Source organism: Mirounga leonina, unplaced genomic scaffold, assembly GCF_011800145.1.
Source record: "Mirounga leonina isolate KUSES-001 unplaced genomic scaffold, KU_Mleo_1.0 Mir_178, whole genome shotgun sequence".
Taxonomy (NCBI): Eukaryota; Metazoa; Chordata; class Mammalia; order Carnivora; family Phocidae; genus Mirounga; species Mirounga leonina.
This window is the reverse complement of record NW_023270464.1, coordinates 15,768,801-15,795,288: the sequence shown is the minus strand read 5'-3', so window position 1 is coordinate 15,795,288 and position 26,488 is coordinate 15,768,801. Positions and strand designations below refer to the sequence as shown.

Genomic DNA, 26,488 nt, shown 5'->3' with positions numbered 1-26,488 from the left:
CCACTGCTGGTATATGGCGGAGGGCTTTACATCTATGAGGAAGCTGTGTACCTCTCCACATAGTAGATTTTGTATATAAAAACCCCAACAAGGCAAGGAATGGGTGGAATAGTTTCACAGACCAACCCAAAGACATGAGGAGACCAGGAATGATTCAAAGGGTTGTCCAGAAATCAGAAGTAATTCCTGGTGAGTGGATGAGTATGATTGGGCATCAAATCCATACTATTTCCCCATGTGACTTCCCACAGTTCATCAAAATCCAAACTATGTTTAAAGAACCAACAAAAGCCTATATTCTTTTTTTAAAAAGATTCATTTATTTATTTGAGAGATCGACAATGCGAGTAGAGGGAAAGAGAGAGGAAGAGAAAGAATCCTCAAACACATTCCCCGCTGAGCATGAAGCTCCATGTAGGGCTTGATCCTAGAACCCCAGGATCATGACCTAAGCCAAAATCAAGAGTCAGCCATTTAACTGACTGAGCCACCCAGGCACCCCAAAAGCCTATATTCTTTGTAAAACATCCCTTATTATCCTAGACAAAAGTGATCTTGTCCTTTCTCCTGGGCTATTGCAGTTCCTTACTAAAAGGTTTTTCTGTTTCTCATTCCATTACTCCATTCCCATAATTAAGGATATCCTGTTATCGAAGTTATCTAAATATCCGATCCTGTTATTTTTATGTTTAGCTTACAATCACATCTTCAACCTATTACCATGACATACAGGTCTTTCCATTAACTGGCCCCCGCTTAGTACCTACCCTTATCTCCAGCCCCGTATCTCTTGATCTAGCCCAATTGGTTGTCTTACCACCTCTAAGCATGGGAAGCCTTTAAAATTTTTTTTACCATTGTCATATCTTTTGCTTGTGCTTTCTTTCTCTTACTAAAGAGAAAGTCTAAACTAAGCATGGCCCCTCTCTAGCATTGGGCAAACACAAAGGAATAACTGAGTAAATGTCTTCTCATTGAACCAATGAATGGCCGGAGTGCTTTTCCACTGAAATAATTAGTGACAGAGAGACCAACAAACCTTATCTTCCAAGTGGCTTTCTTCATGCTTCTTCTTTTGACTTGGATGCAGTCATTCATCTGCTTTAAGAAGTATGGCAGTGATGTGATGATGACTCCTCCCTTCTATCATTGCCTTGAGTCCTCTCCACAGTGCTTGAGGCAGATACTACCATTCTCATTTTACAGATGAAAAAAGGTTATATAATGTTTCCAAGAGCACACTGCTAGGATGGAGAGAGCCATGATTTAGATCCAATCAAAATGAATATGTCCCAAGCACCATTAAATAAATGCTTAATGTTAGAAAATGTAATTGCCTCAGAACTATTGGAAATAACACAACAGGAAAAAGTACAGCGTGGTAGTTAAGAGCACTTGGCTCCATAGTCCAACTCAACCACAAATTTAATTATTAACAATTTTATTTTTTCATTTAAAATGTTTTTTTTCATTTAAGATGTTCTTTTTTTATTATGTTAATCACTGTATATTACATCATTAGTTTTTGATGTAGTGTTCCATGATTCATTGTTTGTGCATACCACCCAGTGCTCCATGCAGAACGTGCCCTCTTTAATACCCATCACCAGGCTAACCCATCCCCCCACCCCCCTCCCCTCTAGAACCCTCAGTTTGTTTTTCAGAGTCCATCGTCTCTCATGGTTCGTCTACCCCTCCGATTTCCCCCCCTTCATTCTTCCCCTCCTGCTATCATCTTCTTCTTTTTTCTTTTTTAACATATAATGTATTTTAAAATGTTTTTTTGATTACTGTGTGATCATATATAATGATGTGCTCTGATATTTTTATTTACAACTATATGTAAATAAGGCATGATGAGGAACTCTAGATGTGTGTCCTCGTGCGTGTGTGTGCGTGCATGCATGTGTGTTTGAGAGTTTATACTGTAGCTGCTGGATGACAGAAAGTGTCTTATTCCTTTATTAAAATAGCAGCAAGTGCCCCATACATAATAAACACTCCATGAATGTTGGTTGAATGGATGTTTGAATTGATTAATCAATTCAGCAGTTTTAATTGATTCGGAACGCACAGTATGTTTGCCCACCTTGGCTTTCTGGGAATTGATGTAGAATGGAAATGAACCACTCACCAGAACTTTCTCCTGCTCACCTTTTTCAAACCACACACAAATGTTCACATGGGGGATGCTGCACTGGGGGGATATTTGTAATTCATGCATCTGGTGTATCTCAGGTTCTATCCTCTTGCCTTTGTATAAAGCCATCGTTTGGATTCTGATTTAGGCTTCCTGGTCTGCCCTCCAGACCATGACAAGCTGCCGTATGTTGTAACATCACCCAACTGCAGTTTTGGGTGTCAGGTTGTTCAAATGCAAAGGATTCAGTTAGACTTTTAATGCTCATTTTGACTCCTGTTTCAATTCAGTAAATCTTTGAGTATCTATTATATATAAGACACCATCTTATGGTTTATAAGGAATACAAATATAAATTATATATGCTTCAGAATTTCAAAGAGTAAAACTTGAACAAAATGACCTTGATGCCAGGCAAAATACATTTACTTGATATTTATAGAACCAATTACAAGGCATTATGAAGCCAGGTAACATAATGGCTTGTTCCAACCAGGACAACCAGTGAGAAATTAAAAAAAGAACATTTCTAGGGGCACTTGGATTAAGGCTCTGAGAAGGAAAACATAGGCAGGTTTTTTTTTTTTTTAAGATTTTATTTATTTATTTGAGACAGAGAGAAAGAGAGAATGTGTGTGCACACACAAGGTGTGGGGGGCAGAAGCAGGCTCCCCGATGAGCAGGGAGCCCAATGCGGGGCTCGATCCCAGGACCCTGGGATTATGACCCAAGCTGAAGGCAGCCACCCAACCGACTGAGCCACCCAGTGCCCCCATAGACAGTTTTTAAGAATGGTAAATTTTTGTGCTGGAATATAGAAAATATGGTAGAGAGAAAGAATAGTAAATATAAAGTTCAGGCCTTATTTTGATTTAATGTCCTTGAATAGCATACTAAGAGTTTTAGACTGTCTGTAGAGAGTGGGCAGATATAAAAGGCTTTGAGCAGGAGTGTATCACAGTAAGAACTAAGCTTTGGGTTATTACTTTGGCTTTGATGTGAAGAATTAGGATGCAGGGAAAATTACTATGATTAATATATGAGTTAGGAGTGTATTAGAGTAATCTGGGCCAGAGGCTGTAAACTGACAAACAGTAGGGGCCATATTTGGTCCACTGTGTGTGGGTGTATGTGTGTGAGAGAGAGTTATTTGGTTGCTGGCTTTTCTCTTTTTCTTCTTTCTTCCTCACCCTGGCCTTCCTCATTTTCAAAATCAGTTCTTTGTCCACAGCAGTTGTAACCAAATGGAGTGGTTACTTGGAACCTTCAATTGCATAGATTTGAAAGCATTCCTAGGTCAGTGCAAAATCATATCCATTGTTTCTAGTGGCACATTACCTGCCATAAAAAAGAGATTAGTATAAAATATATTGTATATACAAGGGAGTTTATAAAACTATGCATCTCTGTGTACAATTTAAAGAATAACAGTAAGAAACACCTACATGCCTATCACCCAACTTAAAAATTAAAGATTCCCATTATTTTAGAAGTCCTTTCTTTGCCTCTTTATGATTGAATCCTTCTTCATCCCTCATCCCCAGAAGTAATGGTGACACAATGTTGTATCATTCACTCAGTAGCCATGGTAGTTTTGCCACCTTTGTATCTGTTTAGGAAGTGTAGTTGAATTTTGTCTGTTTTTTGAAGATTTTTATCAAAGCCATCACTTAATACTTTAATGTCTTAACTCTGTGGCTTGCAAATCCACTCAATACTGTTTTTGACATTTATCCACGTGGTTCATCTTCATTCTGTAGGACATTTAACTTTACGAGTAAATTATTATTGTTATTATTTTTTTTAGAGAGAGATCATGCAAGCAGGATGGGGGAGGGGCAGAAGAAGAGAATCTTTAAAGATTTTTTTTTAATATTTATTTATTTGACAGAGCGCAGAAGCAGGGGGAGCAGCGGGGGCAGGGAGAGGGAGAAGCAGACTCTCCGCTGAGCAGGGAGCCCGATGCGGGACTCGATCCTGGGACTCCAGGATCATGACCTGAGCCGAAGGCAGTCGCTTAACCAACTGAGCCACCCAGGCGCCCCTTTTGTGCTCCTTTTTGTTCTTCCTTACCCACTACATTTTTATTGATTTATAGAAGTGTCTTATATAACCTAGATAGAAATACCTTCTCCACGTTTGTGGCTTAGTTCTTCACTCTGTATTAACTTGTGATAAAAAAAAATTCTTATATTTCATGTCAGATTTATCAGTTATTTTTTCTGTGGTTTATGCAGTTTGTGTCATTATTGAGGATTGTTCCCTATCCCAAAGTCATAAAGATATTCTTTAAGTTTTTTATGGTTTTACTTTTTACATTAAATTTTTTAAAAAGATGTTGTATATTTATTTGACACAGAGAGAGAGAGAGCGAGCACAAGTAGGCAGAGCGGCAGGCAGAGAGAGAGAGGGAGAAGCAGACTCCCAACTGAGCAGGAAGCCTGGAGCAGGACTTGATCCCAGGACCCTGTGATCATGACCTTAGCTGAAGGCAGACACTTAGCCAACTGAGACACCCACACACCCCCACATTAAATTTTTAAAGCTACTTTTGATTTCATTTTTGTGTTCTGGCTATCCAATTAATCTAGTTCCAGTTCTTGAATCTCCTACTTTTTTCCCAGTGATCTGCAATTTTCAGAAAGTCATAGATCAGGTTTCCCATATGTGGGTGGGCTTGCCCATTGGTCTCTTGTCTGTACCTGTAATGTTATACAAACATCATTTGGCTTTAGCGTGATTCTAATTTGTTTTTTAGTTTTCAGGGATGCCTTGGCTATTCTTGGCTTTTTGCCCTTCCACATAAGAGTTGGAATTGATATGTTGTATTCTATAAAAATAGAACAAGACAAAACCAGTATTGAAAAATAAGTCACACTCAAAATTAGTTAACTGTCAAAATCAAGATTTGAAAAACTACAGCAAAATGAAGCCAAATTAATTATAAATAAAAATAAGACCAAAATCAATGAAGTAGAGTACATATGTAAAACGGAAGGGAAAATAAAATTAAAAATTGCTTCTTCAAAAAACTTAGTAATATTGATTATTTTCTGAGAGTTTTCAATGTACAGAATAAAGGCACAAGTAAACAGTATCTGGCATTAAAATGAGAAAAAAACCTAGATGAAGCAGAGATTAAACATAAGAAGATACTATGAAATCTTATGCTTAAAATGTTAAAAAAGTATGAAATAGATAAAACTTGTAGAACAGCATATCAAAGTGACTGAAAAAGAATGAAAACTTGAATGACCCTAAAACCATTAAATAACTGAATCAGTAGTTTAATATCTTTCCAGAAAAAACAAAACAAAACACAAAGCCCTGCAACTTTAGAGGTAAATTTTACCAAACTTTCTAGGAGCACATAAGTTCTATAGTACATACATTCCTTCCAATTGTCTTCTGGCTCTTACTATTTTTTTGGAAGAGTTGTCAGTTTGATTGTTCATTGGAAGGACATGCTTTTTTTTTTTTTTTTTTCTTTTTTTTCTCCCCAGTGTCTACTTTTCAAACTTATTTTGGTCATCAGCTATGTTCAGTTTTGCTCTGAGGTGCCCACGTGTGGTTTTCTTTCTTTCTTTTCATCATATTTGAGTTTCTTTAAACTCACATCTTTTATAAATTTTGGGAATTCTCATCCAATATCATTTATAGCTTTTGCTCTATTCTTTCTTTCCTCTCCTGTCCTGGATTCCAAATTTTTACATATAAATTAAACTTTTCTCAGTGTGCCATGGGGCTTTTGTACTGTATTTTCTTAGCATATTTCTCTGTTTTCTACCAATACACCAAATCATGAATCTTCTCTTTTTGGTTCTGTTATTAAATTCATTTCGTGAGTTCTTCCTTTTACTTACCCTTTTTTAAACTTTCTAGCCTTCCATTAGATTCTGTTTTAAAGATTCCAGTTCTCTGCTGATATTCTGCATGCTGTTACCTGTTTTCCTGTACATATTAATCATAACTATTTTAAAATTCGTATCTGGTGACTCTAACATCTAAATCACCTGCTTGTTCTGGTTGTCTGTTTTTCCTCTTGATTTTTGGTCATTCTTTTTTATCCTAACCATGACTAATTATTTTTATTAAATACTGGATAAGATGTATTAAAATGTTATAGGGGATATGGAACTGTGTTGTATTCTACTAGAGAGGATATAGAGGAGGCAGTAAGAATCTAACAGGTCTGTATGATACAATTAAGGTTGAAATGATCCAAGGTAGGATTTCAAGCATTTTGAGGATGGGTGTATTCCTAGTTACCCCTATTCTTAGTGCATAGCCTTCAGGTGTCTTAATAAAAGCCTGTCCTGTTTACGAGAGCCCTTCTTTCCTACTACTACTTCACAATCAGTGAGATTGCCAAAAACTTTCAGTTCTCACTTTCTGCTTGGTCTCAGCCTTTCACCCTAAGCATGCATGTCTTAGAAAATCATAAATTTCTCAGGAGAAATGCATGGAGAATGTTGGGCTTGAATCTCTCCTGTTCATTTTGTTTCTCAAGTCTTGGCTGCCATAGTTTCTATGTACTCCAATTTTTAGCTCCCTAGATTATTAAAATAGAAGCAAGCCCTAAACTGCTACTCCATGCCCAGTCACTATGTTGTCCCACATAGTGAATTGGCCAAAACAAAACAAAAGAAAACAAAAATTCCTGAAGGAGATAAAGCAGTAGCAAACCAAGCTTTACCCCATTGCATTTATCTTCCATTCTTGATCTTGTCTCCATGGACCCACTGTACCTTTATTGCTCTCAGATGTCTTCAAGCAGATTTTGTTTATTTGGGTATAGTATCCAGTCCTCACAGTTGTTTTTTTGGGTTTTTGTTTGTTTTGTGTGAGTTTTGTTTTTTTACAGGAAGATTGAGATAAAGCTTCAACTTCATGCTGAAAAGCAGACGTTTGTGTTTCTCCTTAATATACAGGCTTAACATGAGGGTATCTTAGAATTCTTTAAATCAAACCATACTGCTCCAAATTTACGGGTTTTACTGATATCTATTTTAGTTCTAGATTTCTCATTACATAAAAATTAGCCTTTTTTTGGTAAGTCAGTGTTTTAGTTTGGTGTACATTTATCATCGCTTTTGAGCACATACATCCTTGCATGCAGCCTTTGGACCAGGAACAATTTTCCTTCTCTTTAAGATAAATCTTCCATTGTATACTGTCATGAGGGTCTTTTGGTCATAAACACTGCTAGCTCATATATTTTCAAAAATGTCTTTGATTTATTGTTAGGATAATTTACTAGATACACTATTCTAAATTGAAAGACTGAAATTTGTATGTGTTATACTGTCTTTTTGCTTTGCTTTTTGTACTGAGACCCACTCAAATTGCTTTTTCTTTGTAATTGAGCTTTTTTTCTCTTTAGCTGCTTTTAAGTGTTTCTTTCTTGTTCCCAGGTGTTTTTCAGTTCTACTACGGCATTTTTAGGCCTAAATTCTTCATTTATCCTGGTAAGGATTTTCTTTTCTTTCTTCCTTCCTTCCTTCCTTCCTTCCTTCCTTCCTTCCTTCCTTCCTTCCTTCCCTCCTTCCCTCCTTCCCTCCTTCCCTCCTTCCCTCCCTTTTTTTTGTTTCCTATATGGGCATCTTTCAACAATTTTGGAAAATCCTCAGGCATTTTATCTTCATATATTGCTTCCTTCCCATTCTATCATTAACTCTTTCTCCCCACCCTGAACATCTTCTCCTATCACCCATATCTCTTAACTTCTCCTATATATCTGTATCTTTGTCTCTCTTGTCTACATTCTGAATAATTTCTTTGGAATCATTTCTCAGCTCACTAATTTTCTCTTCAGCTGCTTCTAATCTGTTAATCAGTATACCAATTGTGTTTAAATTGCATCCTTACCACTTTATATTGTTCCTCACCAATAATCCAGCTCAAATTCCATGGCCCATCTTTAAAATAATTTCCTTTCCTTCTCTACCTTCATTATATTCAATTAGCAAAGCCTTAGGTAAGCACAGCTATTGAAAAAAACATTTAGTGCCTCTTCACAGATGTAATACATTTCTATAATCCATTCTCCTTTCCTCTCTTCTAGATTATGTTATAATGTCTGTCCTCAAGCTCTAATTCCTCCTCCCTATCCTTACTCAGATCATGACTATGGTCGACATAAGTGCCATTCTTCCGCTCACAGCCTGCCAACAGCTCAGCCACTCCCTTAGAATAAACTTCAGAGACCTTACAGCTGTGGTCCAGGCCCCTAAAGACTGACTTCTGTTCCTTTTTCTAAGTGTCTTACTCACTTTGCTTCAGCCACAGGGGTTCTTGCTATTCCTTGCACATACAGGCATACTCTCACTTTCAGACCTTTGGATCTACTATTCCTTTTGACCAGAAACATGACTGAACTGGATTTCCACACTTCCTCCAGGGACTTGGCTCACATATTGCTCTCTCCACAAGGTCTTCTCTGGCCGCCCCCACTTACAATTGCACCCCTTTCCCTGTTGCATCGTAGTCCCTTTTCATCCTAGTTCGTTTGGTTTATTTTCACATGCCAGTTTTTATCATCTGATATATAATATATAGTTTGCTTGCTTATTTTACCTATCTCATCCCTAATTCCCCAAATACAATGTAGGTTCCATTAAGGCTTTTTATTGTTGATGTTGTTAGGGGTGGTGGTTGGTTTGCTGGTTTTGTTCACTCTTGTGTCTAAATCAACACGGTTCAGCTCTTTTCTGGCTGGAACCATGGAGGATACAGAAGAGAAGAAAAGGAAGGTTCCTGCTGTGCCAGCAACCCATAAGGAAAAAGAGAGTAATTTCACAGAGTTGAAAATCAAGCATCTGAGTGAGAAGTTTGTCCAAAAGATGCTTTGAAAGGTAAAGAGGAAGTTTATCTATGAAAAAGCTAAGCATTACCACAAAGAATATAGGCAGATGTACAGAACTGAGATCAAATAGCTAGGATGGAAAGAAAAGCTGGCAACTTCTACATACCTGCAGAACCCAAATTGGCATTTGTCATCAGGATCAGAGGTATCAATAGTGTGAACTCAAAGGTTCAAGGATTGTGGAACCATATATGGCATGGGGGTATACAAACCTGAAGTCAGTGAATGAATTGATCTACAAGCATGGTTGTGCCAGATGAACAAAAAGTGAATTGCCTTGGTAGATAACACATTGGTTGCTCAGTCTTTTGGTAAATATGGCATCATTTGCATGGAGGTTCTGATTCATGAGATCTGTACTGTTGAAAAATGTTTCACAGAAACAAATAATTTCTTATGGCCCTTCAAATGATCTTCTCCATGAAGGGGAATGAAGAAAAAGAGCACCCATTTTGTAGAAGGTGAAGATGGGCTTACTAAAAGGATGAACTAAGGTATCTACCATGATTATTCTTATAATCTGGTCAGTTAATAAATGACTACTTGAAATTGAAAAAAAAATTTAAAAACAATAAATTAACATGGTTCATTGTGTTCAACAAATGTTTAATGAAGGGAAAATGAATAATGAATTTATACGTGAAGTAAAGCAGTGACACTAAGATGGGGTTAATATGTAGTGCTCTGGGATGGGTTGAAAAGGAAACACGTCCAAGGTAAAGAAATGCTCAAGGAGTAGCTTTCTAAATGAGTGAAGACTATGTTCAAAAGCAAAATCCTGAACACCCTTTCATGTATGGGGTCTGCAAATAGTGTATCTTGATTGTGAATGTAGAATTTGTGGTGGATATTGGCTTATGAATTATAGTCAAGTATAAGCCAATTCAAGGAAGGTCTTAAATATAAAGCTATCACTGTCTAAGTGTCATAATGTAGACCAGGAAGCAATAGAGACTTTTATTAAGATGAATGGACATAAGACCTGGAGGTGTTTGTACAACACTTTTTTTCTCCTTTCACATCATTAAAGGCAGTTACACTTTCTTGAGAAGGAGCTACTTACTGATTGGTTAGAACAATGAATGTGTACTTGGTCAAATTAAAAACAGATTCTTATATTACTCTGTCTTTGTTTAACCTTGGAGTTCTTTGGAATGGAAGTAGCATAACTTTGTTTCATCTTTACCTAATACCTTTATTCTAAAATAATCATGTGTATGAGAATCTCTCCTCAGATTATGCCCTGGGCTGACAGGATGGTTATTCATAAAGACTGTATGATTATTTCAAGAGACACTGTTTTTAAATATTTTAACTTTTATTGTAACAAATGAACTGATTTTCACAATATTGGGAAAGAAGTGTGTGTCTTTTTTTTTTTTTTCTTGTTGGTCATAAGGCAAAGACCACTCCAGTGGTTTTTACTGAAGGCCCCCTCTTCAGTATTTTGCAGATGAAACACCTTCTAACCCCTTTGAATATTCAATAAAAGTTCTTGAACTTTGAAGCAGTAGTGCCTTAACCAAAATAAATCAAGTAGCCCTTCATTCGTGCTTCTTGGGATGTTGCCTGTCAGTATGATTTTAACTCAGTGGCCTAGTAAGTTTGGAGTTTGGGCTGGTAGCAAGGAAGTTGAATATTGGCTTAATTTTCATCTGTTTTCCTTCCAAGATATCTGTTCATTTTTACTCTGACTTTAAGCCTTAACTGTATTTATGAAATGAATCTTGACCTCTTTATTCTCTTTTTAAAAACTCAATGTTCAATTTGAGGTGTAGGAATGAGTAACTTAGAAAGTAAAGTGTTCAATGGAAAAATGTCTGTTCATGTCTTCTGCCCATTTCTTGATTGGATTATTTGTTCTTTGGGTGTTGAGTGTGATAAGTTCTTTATAGATTTTGGATACTAGCCCTTTATCTGATATGTCATTTGCAAATATCTTCTCAGACCTGTACCTCTGAAACAAATAATACGTTATATGTTTAAAAAAAAGAAGAAGAAGAAGATAGTAGGAAGGGAAAAATGAAGGGGGGGAATCGGAGGGGGAGACGAACCATGAGAGACTATGGACTCTAAGAAACAAACTGAGGGTTCTAGAGGGGAGGGGGGTGGGGGAATGGGTTAGCCTGGTGATGGTTATTAAGGAGGGCACATTCTGCATGGAGCACTGGGTGTTATGCACAAACAATGAATCATGGAACACTACATCAAAAACTAATGAGGTAATGTAAGGTGATTAACATAATAAAATAAAATTTAAAAAAGAGAAAATAGAGTGTTCATTACTAAAACTTGATATAAAAGCTTTTCAGTAATTTTCTACCAAAAGTGAACATTTTTTTAATCATGTGCTTAATATATTTATGCCATTTTAAGTCATCCTATGTCATTCTACACAGTAGAATAGTAATTTAAGATTACCTAGTTAATCTGAAACATTGGGTTAAAGTGATACTCTGTAAACAATAATCATATTAACCTGACCCTAAGCTCAGCAGTGGGTCTAGTGATTTATGAGAACAAACATAAAAAAAAAATCCATCATTTTGTATGAGCAACCCTATCAAAATATATATATTGAAATGAGGCTTTTTTAATCTTTAATTTCTTTTAACATTACTTTCATGGACAATGTAGTTGACAAATGGCAAATACCAATCTCTGTAATCATACTTTGTATGTTTGTTTTATTTGTCTCAACAAATGTAGTGTTTTTAGGAGTCATTCAGAGATTTGGCTTCATGTAATCTGGCTATTTCTTAGTCTTAAATCTACTCACAAGGGACAGGACAGAATCTTAATATAATTTCAAATGAGGCTATTTGGGAAAATAGCAGTCCATTGTCCATGGTATCCCAAGTTAAATACTTGTAAGTGAGGCATCCTCTTGGATGTACAGAAGATAGTTTAATGGCCATTGGGTTGGTTGATTACATAATTATTTACAAATCACTTCATAATGAAACCTGAGGAACACATAGTCCTATTTGTTCTTTAAAACTTTTTGTGATGTAAGATAACATCCTTCTCATGTCATACCTAATTAAACAATACCTAGAGAATTTGTGACGTGTTTATGACAGTGCTGGCTAAGTTCATCTATCACAGCTCCTTTGGAACCACGGCCTCTCTCACACATATTTCTGTCTTTAGCATTTTCCCTAGAAAAACACAAAGTCTCTTTATGAATCACTTTTTCCTCATCTGAGATTTGGCATGTATATATATTTTTATCTATTCTTACAAAAATTTTGACAAATTTTGAAGCAAAGAGTGAAGAAATATTTGCAGTTGAAGATTTAAGATTTCTTAACGTTACATTTTGGGAGAAGATACAAACTGGGTCACCTTTGCATCTTCATTGTGGAATGTAGGAAGGACACCCACATGATAGAGTAAGAAGCTTTCTTGGTATCAGAGAAATAGAGCTTCATGTACTGGTTCTGACATTTTGTAGGTGTTTTAATTTTGAGTAATGTTCCATTGAATGGATATATTACATTCATGTGTTGGTGGACATTTGGGCTCTTGCTGGTTTTGCTGTTATTTGGTATAACTGCTGTGCTCTGAACATTTGTGAACAAGTCTTTGTGGGACATACATTAAATGTTACATGCTAAATTTCTACATTTCGGAGTAGAAAGGCCATGGATTGTAGGAGGTATGCTCAAGTTTTTGAGAAACTTCCAGGTGGTTTTCCAAATCAGTTGTATCATTTTGTATTTCTACCTGGAGTGTTTGAGAGATCTAGTTGTTCCACATTCTGTCAATACTTTCTCTCTTGCAGTGTTTTCAATTGTAGCCTTTCTGTTATGCGTGCACTGCTATTTCCCAGGAGTCTTTATTTGCATTTACTTGATGGATAATCATTGCATATCTTTCTATGTGCTTTTAGGTATTCACATACATTTCTGTATGTGTGAAGGGCCTGGCCCAATCTTTTGCTCATTTTTATTGGATTATCTTCTTGTTAAGTTATAAGAATTCTTTAAATATTCTGGATACAAGTTGTCTTTCAGTATATGTATAGATAATATTGTTCCCCATTTTGTGACTTTTTCCATTTCTTAGCTGTGTCTTTCAAAGAGTGAATGAAGATTGGTGCCAGTAAACTCCATTTTTTTCTTTTATTTACATTATTCTTTGTACTTTTTGTATCTTAAGAAATGTCACCCAAGATGGCAAAGGTTTTTCCTCATATGTTTTCTTAGAAGTTTTAAAGTTTGGATATTTATATTTAAATATTATAATCCATTTAGGGTTATTTCTTATATATGGTAGGTGGTAAGGATTAGTGATTTTCTTTTTTCCCCATACATATATCCAATTGTTCCAGTGCCATTTGTTGAAAAGACTTGTATTTCTCCCATAGAGTTACCTTGGCAACTTTCTTAATTAACTGCATGTATGTGGATGTATTTCTGGACCTATTTTCTGTTCCATTCATCTCTATGCCTATCTTTTTGCCAGCACCACACTGTCTTCATTACTATAGATATGTAAATTGTGAAATTAGGCAGTGTAAGCTTTATTTGTTATAATTGCTTTAATGATCCTGTCAGTTGTACTTCCAGATAATATTTAGAATCATCTTGTCAATTTCTACAAAATTAGGATTGTTTTCATCTACAGATTAGTTTATAGACAACTGCCATTGAGTCTTCCAACCCATGAATTAGTGGCATATCTATCCACTTATTTTATAATGCAATCTTTTATAATTTCCAGTGAAGAGATCTTGCTCATATTTTGTGAATTTTATTCCTATATATTTATGGATTTTGTTGATACCATAAATGGAAATTTTAAAATGTCATAATCCAGGGGTTATTTTTGCTACTAGCATATAAAAATGGAATTTGCTTTAAAAAATAACTTTATACTCTGTGACTTTGCTGAATTTAATTATTTCTAGGATTTGCTTTGTAGATTCTTTAGAATTTTCTATGTTAAAAAATCATGTCATCTATAGAGATAGTTTTGCTGTTTTCCTTTTTGATATTTGTGCTTTTTATTTCATTTCTTTTACTTTATTGAAGTGGTTTTGAACATTTAGTCTAATGCTGAATAGAAGTAGTGAGAGCAGACATCCTTACCTTTTCCCTAATTTTAGAAGGATATTTTGCAGTTTTTATTCTCATCTCGGATTTTTTTATGCTTGTAGTATTGTTCCTGTATTAACATTTAATGTAACTATTGATATTGTTGGATTTAGATAACCATTTTATTATTTTCCATTTGTCTACTGTGTTCCTTATTCCTGTTTCTCTTTTTGTGCCTTTTAACGTTCCATTTTAACTCACTGCAGTATTCTTTCAGTGATCGTTCTAGGGATTAAGGTGCATGTGTGTATGTATAATCTCCTTTAACTTTTGATAGTCAATTTAGAAGTATTATTGAATCACTTCACCTAAAAACATAGAAACATTGCAGTTCATCTAAGTCCCATTTATCCACTCATCCCCACCTCCTTTATATTTTAATTGTCATATATATTACATTTAAGTACATTATATAGCCCACCAGGATGATGCTGTAAGCATAGCTTTAAACAATCGTATGGATTCTAGAGAAAGTAAAATTAAAAAATAGTCTTTAATATTGTCCTATGTATCTACCATCTGATGCTCTCTGTTTCTTCCTGAAGTTGGAGTTTCCATCTGGTATCTTTTCCCTTCATTTTGAAGAACTCCTTTAGCATTTATTGATACGAAGTTATACTTTTTATTTTTTATTTTTATTTATTTTATTTTATTTTTTGGGGGGGTTAGGGAACTTTTTTTTTTTTTTTTGAATTTTATTATGTTATGTTAGTCACCATACAATACATCATTGGTTTTTGATGTGGTGATCCACGATCCATTGTTTGCGTATAACACCCAGTGCTCCATGCAGTATGTGCCCTCCTTAATACCCGTCACCAGGCTAACCAATCCCCCCTCCCCCCTCCCCTCTAAAACCCTGTTTGTTTCTCAGAGTCCATAGTCTCTCATGGTTCATCTCTCCCTCCAATTCCCCCCCCCCCCAATTTTTCCCTTCCTTCTCCTAATGTCCTCCATGCTATTCCTTATGTTCCACAAAGAAGTGAAACCGTATGATAATTGACTTTCTCTGCTTGACTTATTTCATTTAGCATAATCTCCTCCAGTCCCATCCATGTTGATGTAAAAGTTGGGTATTCATCCTTTCTGATGGCTGAGTAATATTCCATTGTATATATGGACCACATCTTCTTTATCCATTCATCAGTTGAAGGGCATCTCGGCTCTTTCCACAGTTTGGCTATTGCGGACATTGCTGCTATGAACATTGGGGTGCATACGGCCCTTCTTTTCACTACATCTGTGTCTTTTGGGTAAATACCCAGGAGTGCAATTGCTGGGTCATAGTTTAGCTCTATTTTTAAAGTTTTGAGGCACCTCCACGCTGTTTTCCAAAGTGGCTGTACCAACTTGCATTCCCACCAACAGTGTAAGAGGGTTCCCCTTTCTCCACAACCTCTCCAACATTTGTTGTTTCTTTCCCTGTCCATTTTTGTCATTCTAACTGGTGTAAGGTGGTATCTCAGTGTTGTTTTGATTTGGATTTCCCTGATGGCTAATGATGATGAACATTTTTTCATATGTCTGTTAGCCATTTGTATGTCTTCTTCAGAGAAGTGTCTTTTCATATATTCTGCCCACTTTTTGACTTGATTATTTGTTTTTTGGGTGTTGAGTTTGAGAAGTTCTTTATAGATCTTGGATACCAGCCCTTTATCTGTAGTGTCATTTGCAAATATCTTCTCCCATTCTGTGGGTTGCCTCTTTGTTTTGTTGACTGTTTCCTTTGCTGTGCAGAAGCTCTTTATCTTGATGAAGTCCCAAAAGTTCATTTTTGCTTTTGTTTCACTAGCTTTTGGAGATGTATCTTGAAAGAAGTTGCTGTGGCTGATGTCAAAGAGGTTACTGCCTATGTTCTCCTCTAGGATTTTGATGGATTCCTGTCTCACATTGAGGTCTTTCATCCACTTTGAGTTTATCTTTGTGAATGGTGTTAGAGAATGGTCGAGTTTCATTCTTCTGCATGTGGCTGTCCAATTTTCCCAGCACCATTTATTGAAGAGACTGTCTTTTTTCCATTGCATGTTTTTTCCTGCTTTGTCAAAGATTATTATTCTTTTTAATTTTCTCTTATCTAAATCTTTACTTCACCTTCACTCATGAAGGATATTTTCACTGGGTATAGAATTCTGGGTTGACAATTTTTGTTTCTGTTATTGTAGTTCATTTTAACACTTTAAAATTATTGTAGTGTCTCCTTGCCTCCATAGTTTCTAATGTGAAATCCATGTCCATTCAAGTAGTTCTGGTCACAAGCATTGTAGTGTGATGTTTGTGTGATTAAAATATAGTGTGTGTGATTATAATATAGATGCCTAAGCCTGGTTTTCTTAAATGTATTCTGCTTGGGTTTCTCTAAAAAGTGTTCAGCCATTAGTTCTTTACATAAGTTTTAACTTCTTTCCTTCTCTGAGATTCCAAAGACCTATGTTAGAACTTCTGAAATTATCATGGGCCACAAATAGTCCATTCATTTTTTCCAAACATTTTTCTCTTTCAGATAAGATTTCATTTTTAAGATTTTATTTATTTATTTATTAGAGAAAGAGAATGGGGGAGGAGCAGAGGGAGAAGGACAAGAAGACTCCACACTGAGTGCTGAGCCTGACATTGGGCTCAGTCCCATGACCCTGAGATCATGACCTGAGCCAAAATCAAGAGTCAAATGCTTAACCAACTGAACCACCTAGGTGCCCCAGATAAGATTTCTTTTGATATATCTTTATGTTCACTGACTTTTTCCTCTTAATTCTGCTACTGAGCATATCTACTGAATTTTTTGAAAATTTTAGGTATCATATTTTTTTAGATGGGCACTTTTAACTTTTATTATTTTTTATATTTTCCTCATATTCACTAATTATCATTCATTATATTTGTTTATTTTCCTTTACTTCATTGAGCATATTTTAATAGGTGGTTTAAAGCTCTTGTCTTATAATTTCATCATATAATTCACCCTTCAACAATAGCCAAATTATGGAAGGAGCCCAAATGTCTATCGACTGATGAATGGATAAAGGCAATGTGTGTATGTATGTGTGTGTGTGTGTATATTGGTATGTGTGTGTATATGTATATAATGGAATATTAGTCATCAAAAATGAAATCTTGACATTTGCAATGATGTGGATGGAGCTAGAGTATTATACTAAGTGAAATAAGTAAGTCAGAGAAAGACAAATACCATGTGATTTCGCTCATATGTGGAATTTAAGAAATAAAACAAATGAACATAGGGGAAAAAGAGGAAGACCATGAAACAAACTCTTAACTCTAGAGAACAAACTGTTGGTTACCAGAAGGGAGGTGGGCAGGGGGTGGGGGTGGGATGGGTTAAATAGGTGATGGGGATTAAGGAGGGCACTTCTTGTGATGAGAGCTGGGTGTTGTATAGAAGCTTGGATCACTAAATTGTATATCTGAAACTAATACTCTATGCTAACTAACTGGAATTTAAATAAAACTTGGAAGAAAAAAAAACATAATTCACCTTGAAGTTGGCATCTGTTGATTGCCTCTTCCTTGAAAATGAATTACATTTTCCAGACTCTTTGTATGTCCAGTGATTTTTAATCGTGTCTTAGATATTAGGAATGTTATTCAGTGGAGACCCTAGATTCTCCTACATTCATTCAAATAAGGTTGATTTTATTTTTTAAGAAGACATTTAATTTCATTAAACTCAAAGTGTAAGTTCTGCCACACCTCCTGTGGGTAGCAGCTCTGCTCCCAGTTAAGACTGCTTTGAGTCCGCCCCACATCTATGGCAGAGACTGCAACAGGGTTCACATACAGAATTTGGGGTTTTCCTTTGCTTGCTCTCTCCTTCCAGCGTACTTCTATACCATCTAGTGGCCCTGATTGTCCCCAGCTTCTTTGCCTGTTTCATCCATTCAGAAAGATGGCAAATCATTCTTTTGAGTTTTAACCAACTGGTACTACCATTGTGACCACAGCTGCTCTTGAGGGAGAAATGCATAAACATTACAGTGACCCTCTGCGGATCTGATTTCTTCTTTAAGCTTTGAACTCCCCTGCAAAGTTTAATAACCGTGGATCAGAATCTCAGGTCTATTTACCAACTCTCGGAGCCTATCAATTATCATTGGACTTTTTTTAAAACTTGTTTTCAGGGTATTAGTATTATTAATATTATTTTGCAAGAAGGTGTTTATTAGGAAATTAATTCTTCATTACAGAGGTAGGAATTATACATTGATTTAAAAATTTTTTTTTTTTTTTTTATGTAAGCTCCACAACCAGCATGGGGCTTGAACTCACAGCTCTGAGATAAAGAGTCACATGCTCTACCCACTGAGCCAGCCAGGCGCCCCTTAAAAATATTTCTAAAGGCACTAGTGTCTCACTCTGAAAGTTATGAGTCCTTTAAATGGATATTTAAATGCTGCTCAATTTTTGTTATAAAACACTTTCTGGTATTACTTAACTGTGCTTGATAGAGGCAAATGTTATGGCAAAGGAGGTGTTTATCTAACACAACAGACTTCTAATATTAATTGATGTACAAATAATTCTGTTAAGGACATTTTATAAATAGCTTTATGATGAAGAAAATAAATTAAAAATATTCTATTTCCTAATTTTTCCCAATAGTTTCATATCAGCCTCTTTTCACTTGAAGTTATATTTAGCAATATAAAAAAAAAATTTCACTTATCTGGTAGATAGACATTCAGGAATAGTAACCATTTAGAACACAGTCCTAAAAGAACTTTAAGAATGAGGAAAGACAAATAGGTAACAATTAGGAAAATATCTAGCTTTATCTAGTAGAGGAATGACTGTACTATTTTCTCTGCTTTTCTCTGTTCATATCAAAGCAAAACAAGACGTAAAAGTAAAAACCTTTAAAAAGAAAAATATAGGAAAATATAAATTATAAAACAGTAAATAAAGCTGATAAAGCATACCAGATTAATAGCCTGGAGGAAATCAACAACATAATAGCATGCATTGATTCAAAAAGCATTTTAAAAATTCTGTACTTATAAAAAAAAAAAGTGTAGAGATTTAGCACCAAGAGAACATGTAAGTAACACCTGGATAGGAAGGCAAAAAAAAGCAATGTAATGATTTTCCACATCAGATCACCAGAAGGATAGATTTGAAATCTCCTACAGCTAATAAGAGGGGTCAGAAATAATGTAAACAACATATAAAAATCCATGCCCAGAAGTAACCAATTAAGTATATAAATTTAAAATGCCCTCATTCATAATAGTATCAAAACTCTTGTTACACAGAAAAATAAAAAAATGTAAAATCAGTATGATGAAAGTAATAAAATATTTTGAGATATAGAAAGGTCCTGAATATATGGAGAAATAAATAATCTTTATGATTTGGAAAGCCAATATCAAGATGTCAGCTCTCTCTAAATTGATACATACATTCAAGGCTATCCCAGTGAAAATTTCACCAAGAATTTTATGGAACATTACAAATTGTTTCTAAAATACATGCGGAAGGGTAAAGAGCAAAGAACTACCCAAGATAATTTTGAAGGTGAAATAATACAGACTTGCTCACTCAGAGGTCATCTGGTTATTAAACTAGAGTTAAAGATGTGGTCTTGGTAAAATAGAAATATGTATCAATGGACAGGATTAGAGTGCCCATAAACAACAAACACACCCCTGTGGGAATTTGGTATGTAGCAGAAGTGGTAATGGAAACAGTGAACAAAAACAGGGATTGGTACCACAATCTAGTTGCAAAAGTTGGGTTTCTATAGGGGAAAAGTTCAAATTGGATGCTTGTTTCCAACTGTAAACAAAAGAACACCTGAGACAAAAAAAATAAGGAACACACCCATACGGTTATCTTTTGGGAGAAAACATGATGAAATAACTTTATCATCTCAGAGTAGAATGTGATTCCTTAAGTAGAACACTGAACATTAAGAGAACAAACACTAAGGTTGAAGGTATGTTTGACTACATTAAAAAGTAAAACGACTGTTTCATCTTAAGTTTTCAATGATGAGAGTATAATGGATAAATTACTGAACATTCATTTGAATGCGGTACCATATGTCAGTTAAAATGAATATACTTCTTTAAAAAGATTTATTTATTTATTAGAGAGAGAGCATGAGTGGGGGAAGAGGGAGAGGGAGAAGCGGGCTCCCTGCTTAGCAGGGAGCCTAATGCGGGCCTTGATCCCAGGACCCCAGGATCATGATCTGAGCTGAAGGCAGATGCTTAACTGACTGAGCCACCCAGGTACCCCTAAAAATGAATATACTTGATTTATACCTACACCATCAACAGATCTATGGAACATATATTGAATAAAAAAATTTCAGAATTACGGGAACATTTTGATGCTGTTTATGTTGTTTCTAAAATAAATCTTAGATGTCCTCAGATGCAAGGATTCACGTCCATTTTCAGATATGGTGGCCTCTGGGAATGGGAGGAGTAGGTTGAGGGTAGTCGCTGAAAGGTTGACAGTGGGAACCAATTATCTGAAGTGTTTTATTTTTTAAAAAGACTAATACATAAATTGGAAAGAAAACTGACAACACATTGACAAGTCTTAATGCATGCAGGTGCATGGGCATTTGTTAAATTAGTCTATGTTTATTTTTTTACATTCTTGGAATATTTGGTAATATGACATGAAAATATTATCCTTAGTATAGAGAAAGAAAGAATGGAGTGTACCAAAATAGTAGTATCAATATAATCCTGATACCAGAACCTAAAAATAATATAAAAAGAAAACAATAGCACATGGGTATCTATGCAAAACGTCTTCAAGTGTTAGCAAATAAAATACAAAATACATTATAAGACCATTACAGCCCACTTCCAGAAATACAAATTCACTTCAATATTAGGAAATTATAAATACAATATACCATGTTGAGGTTCTAAAATGAGAAGGAAAAAACCCTCCCTATTTCAGAGGATAGTGAAAGAACAATTGGTTAATCATTCACCCTTCTCCATTCTTGAGTTAAATAAATCCTAGGGCACCTGTGTGGCTCAGTCGTTAAGCATCTACCTTTGGCCCAGGTCATGATCCCAGGGTCCTGGGATCGAGACCCATGCCAGGCTCATTGCTCAGCGGGAAGCCTGCTTCTCCCTCTCCCACTCCCCCTACTTGTGTTCCCTCTCTCACTGTATCTCTCTCTGTCAAAATAAATAAATAAAATCTTAAAAAAAAAAAAAATCCTTGTTAAAATTGACGTAAGTGTTCTTATTTAAAAATATTTTTTTCAAATATTTTCATAAAGAGGATTCATAAATATTTTTAAAATATTAAGAATAATAAAATGAATGCTTGTATGTAAACTTTCTAGTTTTCTTAAAAAGGTTTATTTGCATATTCTTAATACAAAATGATTTATATAGCTCAAACTAAAAGTCAATGTCATGCTTAATTGTAAAACAGTAGAAGCATTTTTGTAAAATTCAGGAGTTAGACAATATCCCTCTCAACATTTTTATTTAAAATTGTTTAGTTAGTAGTAATGAAAGTAAGTATACATATTAGAAATTAAGTTATAGATACTAGACGAGAGGAAATAGGAGCAGTTCTTTATTTGTAGATTGTATGATTATATTCTTAGAAATCCCCCAAAAGTGAAATGAAAGGCTATATGAAGTAGTAAGAAAATTCAGTAAAGTTACAAATTAAAAAAATTAATACGTACAAATTATTAGATTTTATCTGCTTGAAATATATAATGGGAGAAATGATTATATTTAGCAAACAAAAAAAGCAGGAAATACATATAATATCTACAAAAGTAAAACTTTAGCATGGTATAAAATATTTTTAGTAATAAGTAAAAAAATATTGCTTTGAGAAAGGAAGATTCAGTATTTAAGATGCAGTAAGTTGCCTCTTCTAAGTTGATGTAAACAAGTGACTTTTTCAAGCACTTAAAAGCACTAACAGCCAATAACCACAAAACATCTTTTTTTCATCCTCTGGACCTCCTGTGAATTGGAAGACAGTGAGGCTCAAGTTTTGAAATCATTTCCCCATGATTTCACTCTTGCCTCATGTTGTAATTATCATGGGTTGTTTTATTTGTCCCACTTATTCCTTGGAGGTAGGGCCATGTCTTATTTGCATTTATGTCTCCCATGACCATTGTCACATAGATACTTGGATTCAAACCCAAGCTCTTGCTTGTCCTTTTGTAGGACAGGGTCACAAATACAGAGGCTGACAGCACTTGGGCAGGTAAAGCAAATACCTCGCCTTATGTAGGCATTCCATCATTTCCTTGTGACCATCCAGCCTCAAAATTGGAAAATTTTAAGATTTTTAAAGAGACTTTGGCTATCTGAAGTTTTTATCTGAACTATTTGGATTTTTAAACATTGGCAGCCAATTTGAAAAGTAATCACTCTCTGCAGTTCCAGTAAACCTTAATATTGGCAAAATTTGGTCTGTGGCCTGACTCTGAGACCTTGGATTTTTTCCATACTACTTTCCTAAATTCTGGTAAGTCTCGGGGCAAAAAAATGAATACAGTTGATGGGGTAATGGGATTTTCAGGTATGAGGCTACTATATTGTCTATTTCAGAGTGTGACTGGTTTACTCATTTCTATATCTTCCTCATTCTACTGTCGATGCTAAAACTGTTAATCGTGTGTGTGTGTGTGTGTGTGTGTGTGTGAACCTGTAGGCAACTGTTCCTAAAAGCTGCTGTAGAGTGTCCTAGATTTAATTTCCTTAAGTCAATACGAAGGATTTTAAGATTATTCCCATACTGATTTTTCAAGCAACTATTTTGTCTTGTCTTCCACTCAGGTATTTTTAGTCACTGTCTGGAATTTTGAACTGTACATGATCCCCCTGGCATTGTTGCTACTCTTCATCTACAATTTCATCACACCCACAAAAGGGAAGGTTGGCAGCATCCAGGACAGCCAGGTGAGCTAAGATTCCAGTAATTGTGACACTTGACCAGAGGAAAAAAATGTGTTAACAACAACCAACCACCACCAAATCATGACCCAAGTCCACTTTGTTTGAGACTTGAGGAGAGCAACATTACACATACATTTATGTGATAGTGGGGATCTTTTATTGGGTTATAACCCAGAGTCATCTTTCTATGTTATGTTCCTGAGCCTTGGCCTACATTCTTAGCATGAGGAGAGCCCTCTGGTGCTTGGTCATCTTTATCATGGTGGCAGCATATTTCGGTGCCCATCTGGTTATCTGTAAGGTTCCTATGAATAACATTCTCAACCACTGAAAAAAGCCTTTGGCATCTCCTTGAGCTCTTTCAGGGCATGGAAAGCATCTGGGAGGCTGCCTTAGGCCTCTCCACCCAGACATCCTGTGCAGTGTTCACTTCTCGCCTAAAGCCTTCAGAGGCTTGCCAACTCCCAGAGAAATCAGAGAGCGGGTGGGCATAGGCAGCTCAATTTTTGGGTGCCCAAGTCCTGAAAATCTCAAGCTTCCCATGGTCTTGAAGGAAGCAAAAGCAAGACATCCCCTAGCATCTACTTATCATACTTACTGTCTGACTCAGCTTCTCCTGTTCCACTTATCCCAGCCCAGAGAATCTTTTCCTGGTCTGGGTGCACAAGAACTTGTATTTGTAGACTTGCTTTATGGTATTATCTTGGACCTCCATATTCAAGAAACAAATTTTTAGAACAAAAATCTAAGATTCTGAGACTTGATATTAGAGGACCTTCACATTGGGTTTCTCAAGACTCAAAAGCTAATAACGATCTTCACCCATTTTTCCATACAATGCTATTATTTTTTTAAAAAATCTCTGAAATAATGGACATTAAAGGGATGTTCTGGTATCGTTTGGGGGTAGAAGGGAAGTAGAGAAAATGAGTCTTTTGGCAGGGAGTAAAAACCTCAAGCAAATTCAAAATTTTATTCTGTTTGATATTTGATTCTTTAATGCAGTAGGCATGGACATATATCAATAATGAGGGACCTAACAATGCTAGAACCAACAAATAAATAGCTTTAAAGTACAGGATTGTTTAAGGACTAAGTTACACACAGATATGGATGAGGGAAATTTTCACAGAGAAACATCTTTAGTAAAAAATGCTGTCAACTCACATTTTTACAATTTTCAATCAGATTTTAGTTTTCCAGCTATATACATGGTGTGTGTGCATTTGTAGGCAGGTATATATACATGTATATATGGGTACATAAGAATACTTAATAGCATGGAGGACATTAGGAGAAGGAAGGGTAAAATGAAGGGGGGGAATCGGAGGGAGAGATGAACCATGAGAAACTGAGAAACAAACTGAGGGTTCTAGAGGGGAGGGGAATGGGGGAATGGGTTAGCCCGGTGATGGGTGTTAAGGAGGGCACGAATTGCATGGAGCACTGGGTGTTATATGAAAACAACGAATCGTGGATCACTGCATCAGAAACTAATGATGATTGCATGGTGACTAACATAACATAATTAAAAAAAAATAAAAATAAAAAGAATACTTAAGTGAATGTGCTTATAAATGTGTGTATAAAATATTTTTAATTTATAGAACACTTTCAAATTCATTACCTATTTTAATCTTGATAACACAACCATGAAGGAGGCAAGAATTACCATTTCTATTTTATGCTTGAGGAAAGTAAAGCCCAGAGTGGCAAGGTGATTTGCCCAAGGTCACACAGCAAGATGTGCTTGACCAGTGTCCCAAGCTGAAGACTTTGTCCCAAGCTGGGCTTCTAACTCCTAATTACAATGTTCTTCCTCCCATAAGGTGTTTTTATTACGTGTTTTTACCCATTTGCCTTCATATGTGCTGCGAACGGTGAATAGGTGAGTTCTGCAGCATCCGTGGAACGTCCCACACAGTACTAGCTGCAGCTCATGGGAATTCTGGGAGGTAATGGAGTACCGGTCTTGGAGAAATTGCTTGGTAACTGCTCAGTGGTTTTATGGAGTATAGCAGGGTACTCTCTGGATACTTCAGAGTTACTCTTGCTTTAAGAACATGATATTGACAATTCTGTTTACTACTGGAAAGATGGCATCTAAACAGCATGTCTGACCTTGCAAGGTGGTTGAGCAGAGAGGTAAGCATTCAGGCTGTAAACAGACTCTGGTTTTCTAATACTCAGCATTCTGTCTGAGCTACGGACCACCCGCCCTGGACCGTGTTGGCTTTTAACTATTGCAGTGATACAATTAAAAGTTAACCTGGTAAAAATTCAACGATTTCTAAACCAATCTGAATAAGCCTATTCACAGCACCTGGTGGTGCTTTGGCCCCCAAACTAAAGCCAGATGCCTGTTAGTGGCTATCAGAACCTGAGTTGGCTTCTCTCACCTGCCCCCAACCCCCTCCCCGAATCCCAAGGAAAACAATTATAATGTACTGAAACCTGTAACTTATTCTTGAGATTGATTATATTCAGACTAATGCATTTCCTACTGTCTAATGCTTCAGTAATGGCCCCAAAGGAAAAGAGCAGTCATTATAACAATGAGCCTAGCACAAACCGAGGATGGTGTTCTTAGCCTTAACATAGCAGTTGGCTCATTTGTCAGAATAAGAACAAACTGTTTACAGAAAGTAACCTGGCAATGCATTTTTAAAGCTGGATGCCTTCAAAGGGCACTCGCCGAATAGCTTTATTTATAGTGAAGTTTTATGTAGATTATGCATATATTTCTTATAGTCTTGCCACAGTGTCCCTGAACTTTAAAAGCATTATTTTTTAAGAAGTTATAATGTATTTAAAAACCACTAGTGCTTCAATTATATAGAAAAAACGTAAAACGTGTATATGGGTTTAATTTGCATTTAGTAATTTCAGGGGATGGTATATTAACCAACTGGTTTTTCCTTTCAGGAGAGCACAGACTTAGAGGAAGAGGAGGATGAAGATGACAAGGTGAGTGTGCTCAGGGAAGCTCATGAAAGGGGGTGTTAATATTGTGAGCAGATAGCGCTTTTCTTGTTGAGTCAAACCGTTTTTGTTTTGTTTTGTTTTGTTTTTAGTACTATGGAGTGTCCGGCATAGTAATGTTTGTGTAATTTATAAAGGATATCACTTTTTAAAGCTCTTATTCAGTGAGGATAAAAGGGGGTAAAATATAAGGAATTACTGTAATATTATAAAAAGCGTACCTAGAGGAGGCTTGTCATTTTATGTGAGGGAAGATCGCAAGAGCCTGCCCCTTGGTGTATAAAAGGTAGATAAAAGGTAGTCTAGGAAGTCAAAAGTAAATCAAGTAAAATTGCTGTTCCTTTGCGCTCTGTGGGGTGGTCACCCACTTCAGAGCCTGTCAGTTTCCCAGCTGTTGCTGGCAATGTTTTCAGCTATATGTCTGTGTACATCTGTCCTTTTTCTTCTCCTGGGAGAATCTCTCAAATCTGCTGCTTTT

General features: G+C 36.0%; 1 protein-coding gene and 1 pseudogene across 2 annotated transcripts in view; both read left to right on the top strand.

Moving 5' to 3' along the window:
• The window catches only part of MCTP2 (multiple C2 and transmembrane domain containing 2), a 237,802-nt gene that overhangs the window by 176,798 nt on the left and 34,516 nt on the right, over positions 1–26,488 (top strand). For both annotated transcript variants that reach the window (XM_035024053.1, XM_035024055.1), the window contains 2 exons: positions 22,909–23,031; positions 25,954–25,995. In XM_035024053.1, the coding sequence (XP_034879944.1) occupies positions 22,909–23,031; positions 25,954–25,995 (165 nt within the window). The remainder of the gene's footprint in view (positions 1–22,908; positions 23,032–25,953; positions 25,996–26,488) is intronic.
• Positions 8,285–9,880, top strand: LOC118023018 (annotated as a pseudogene).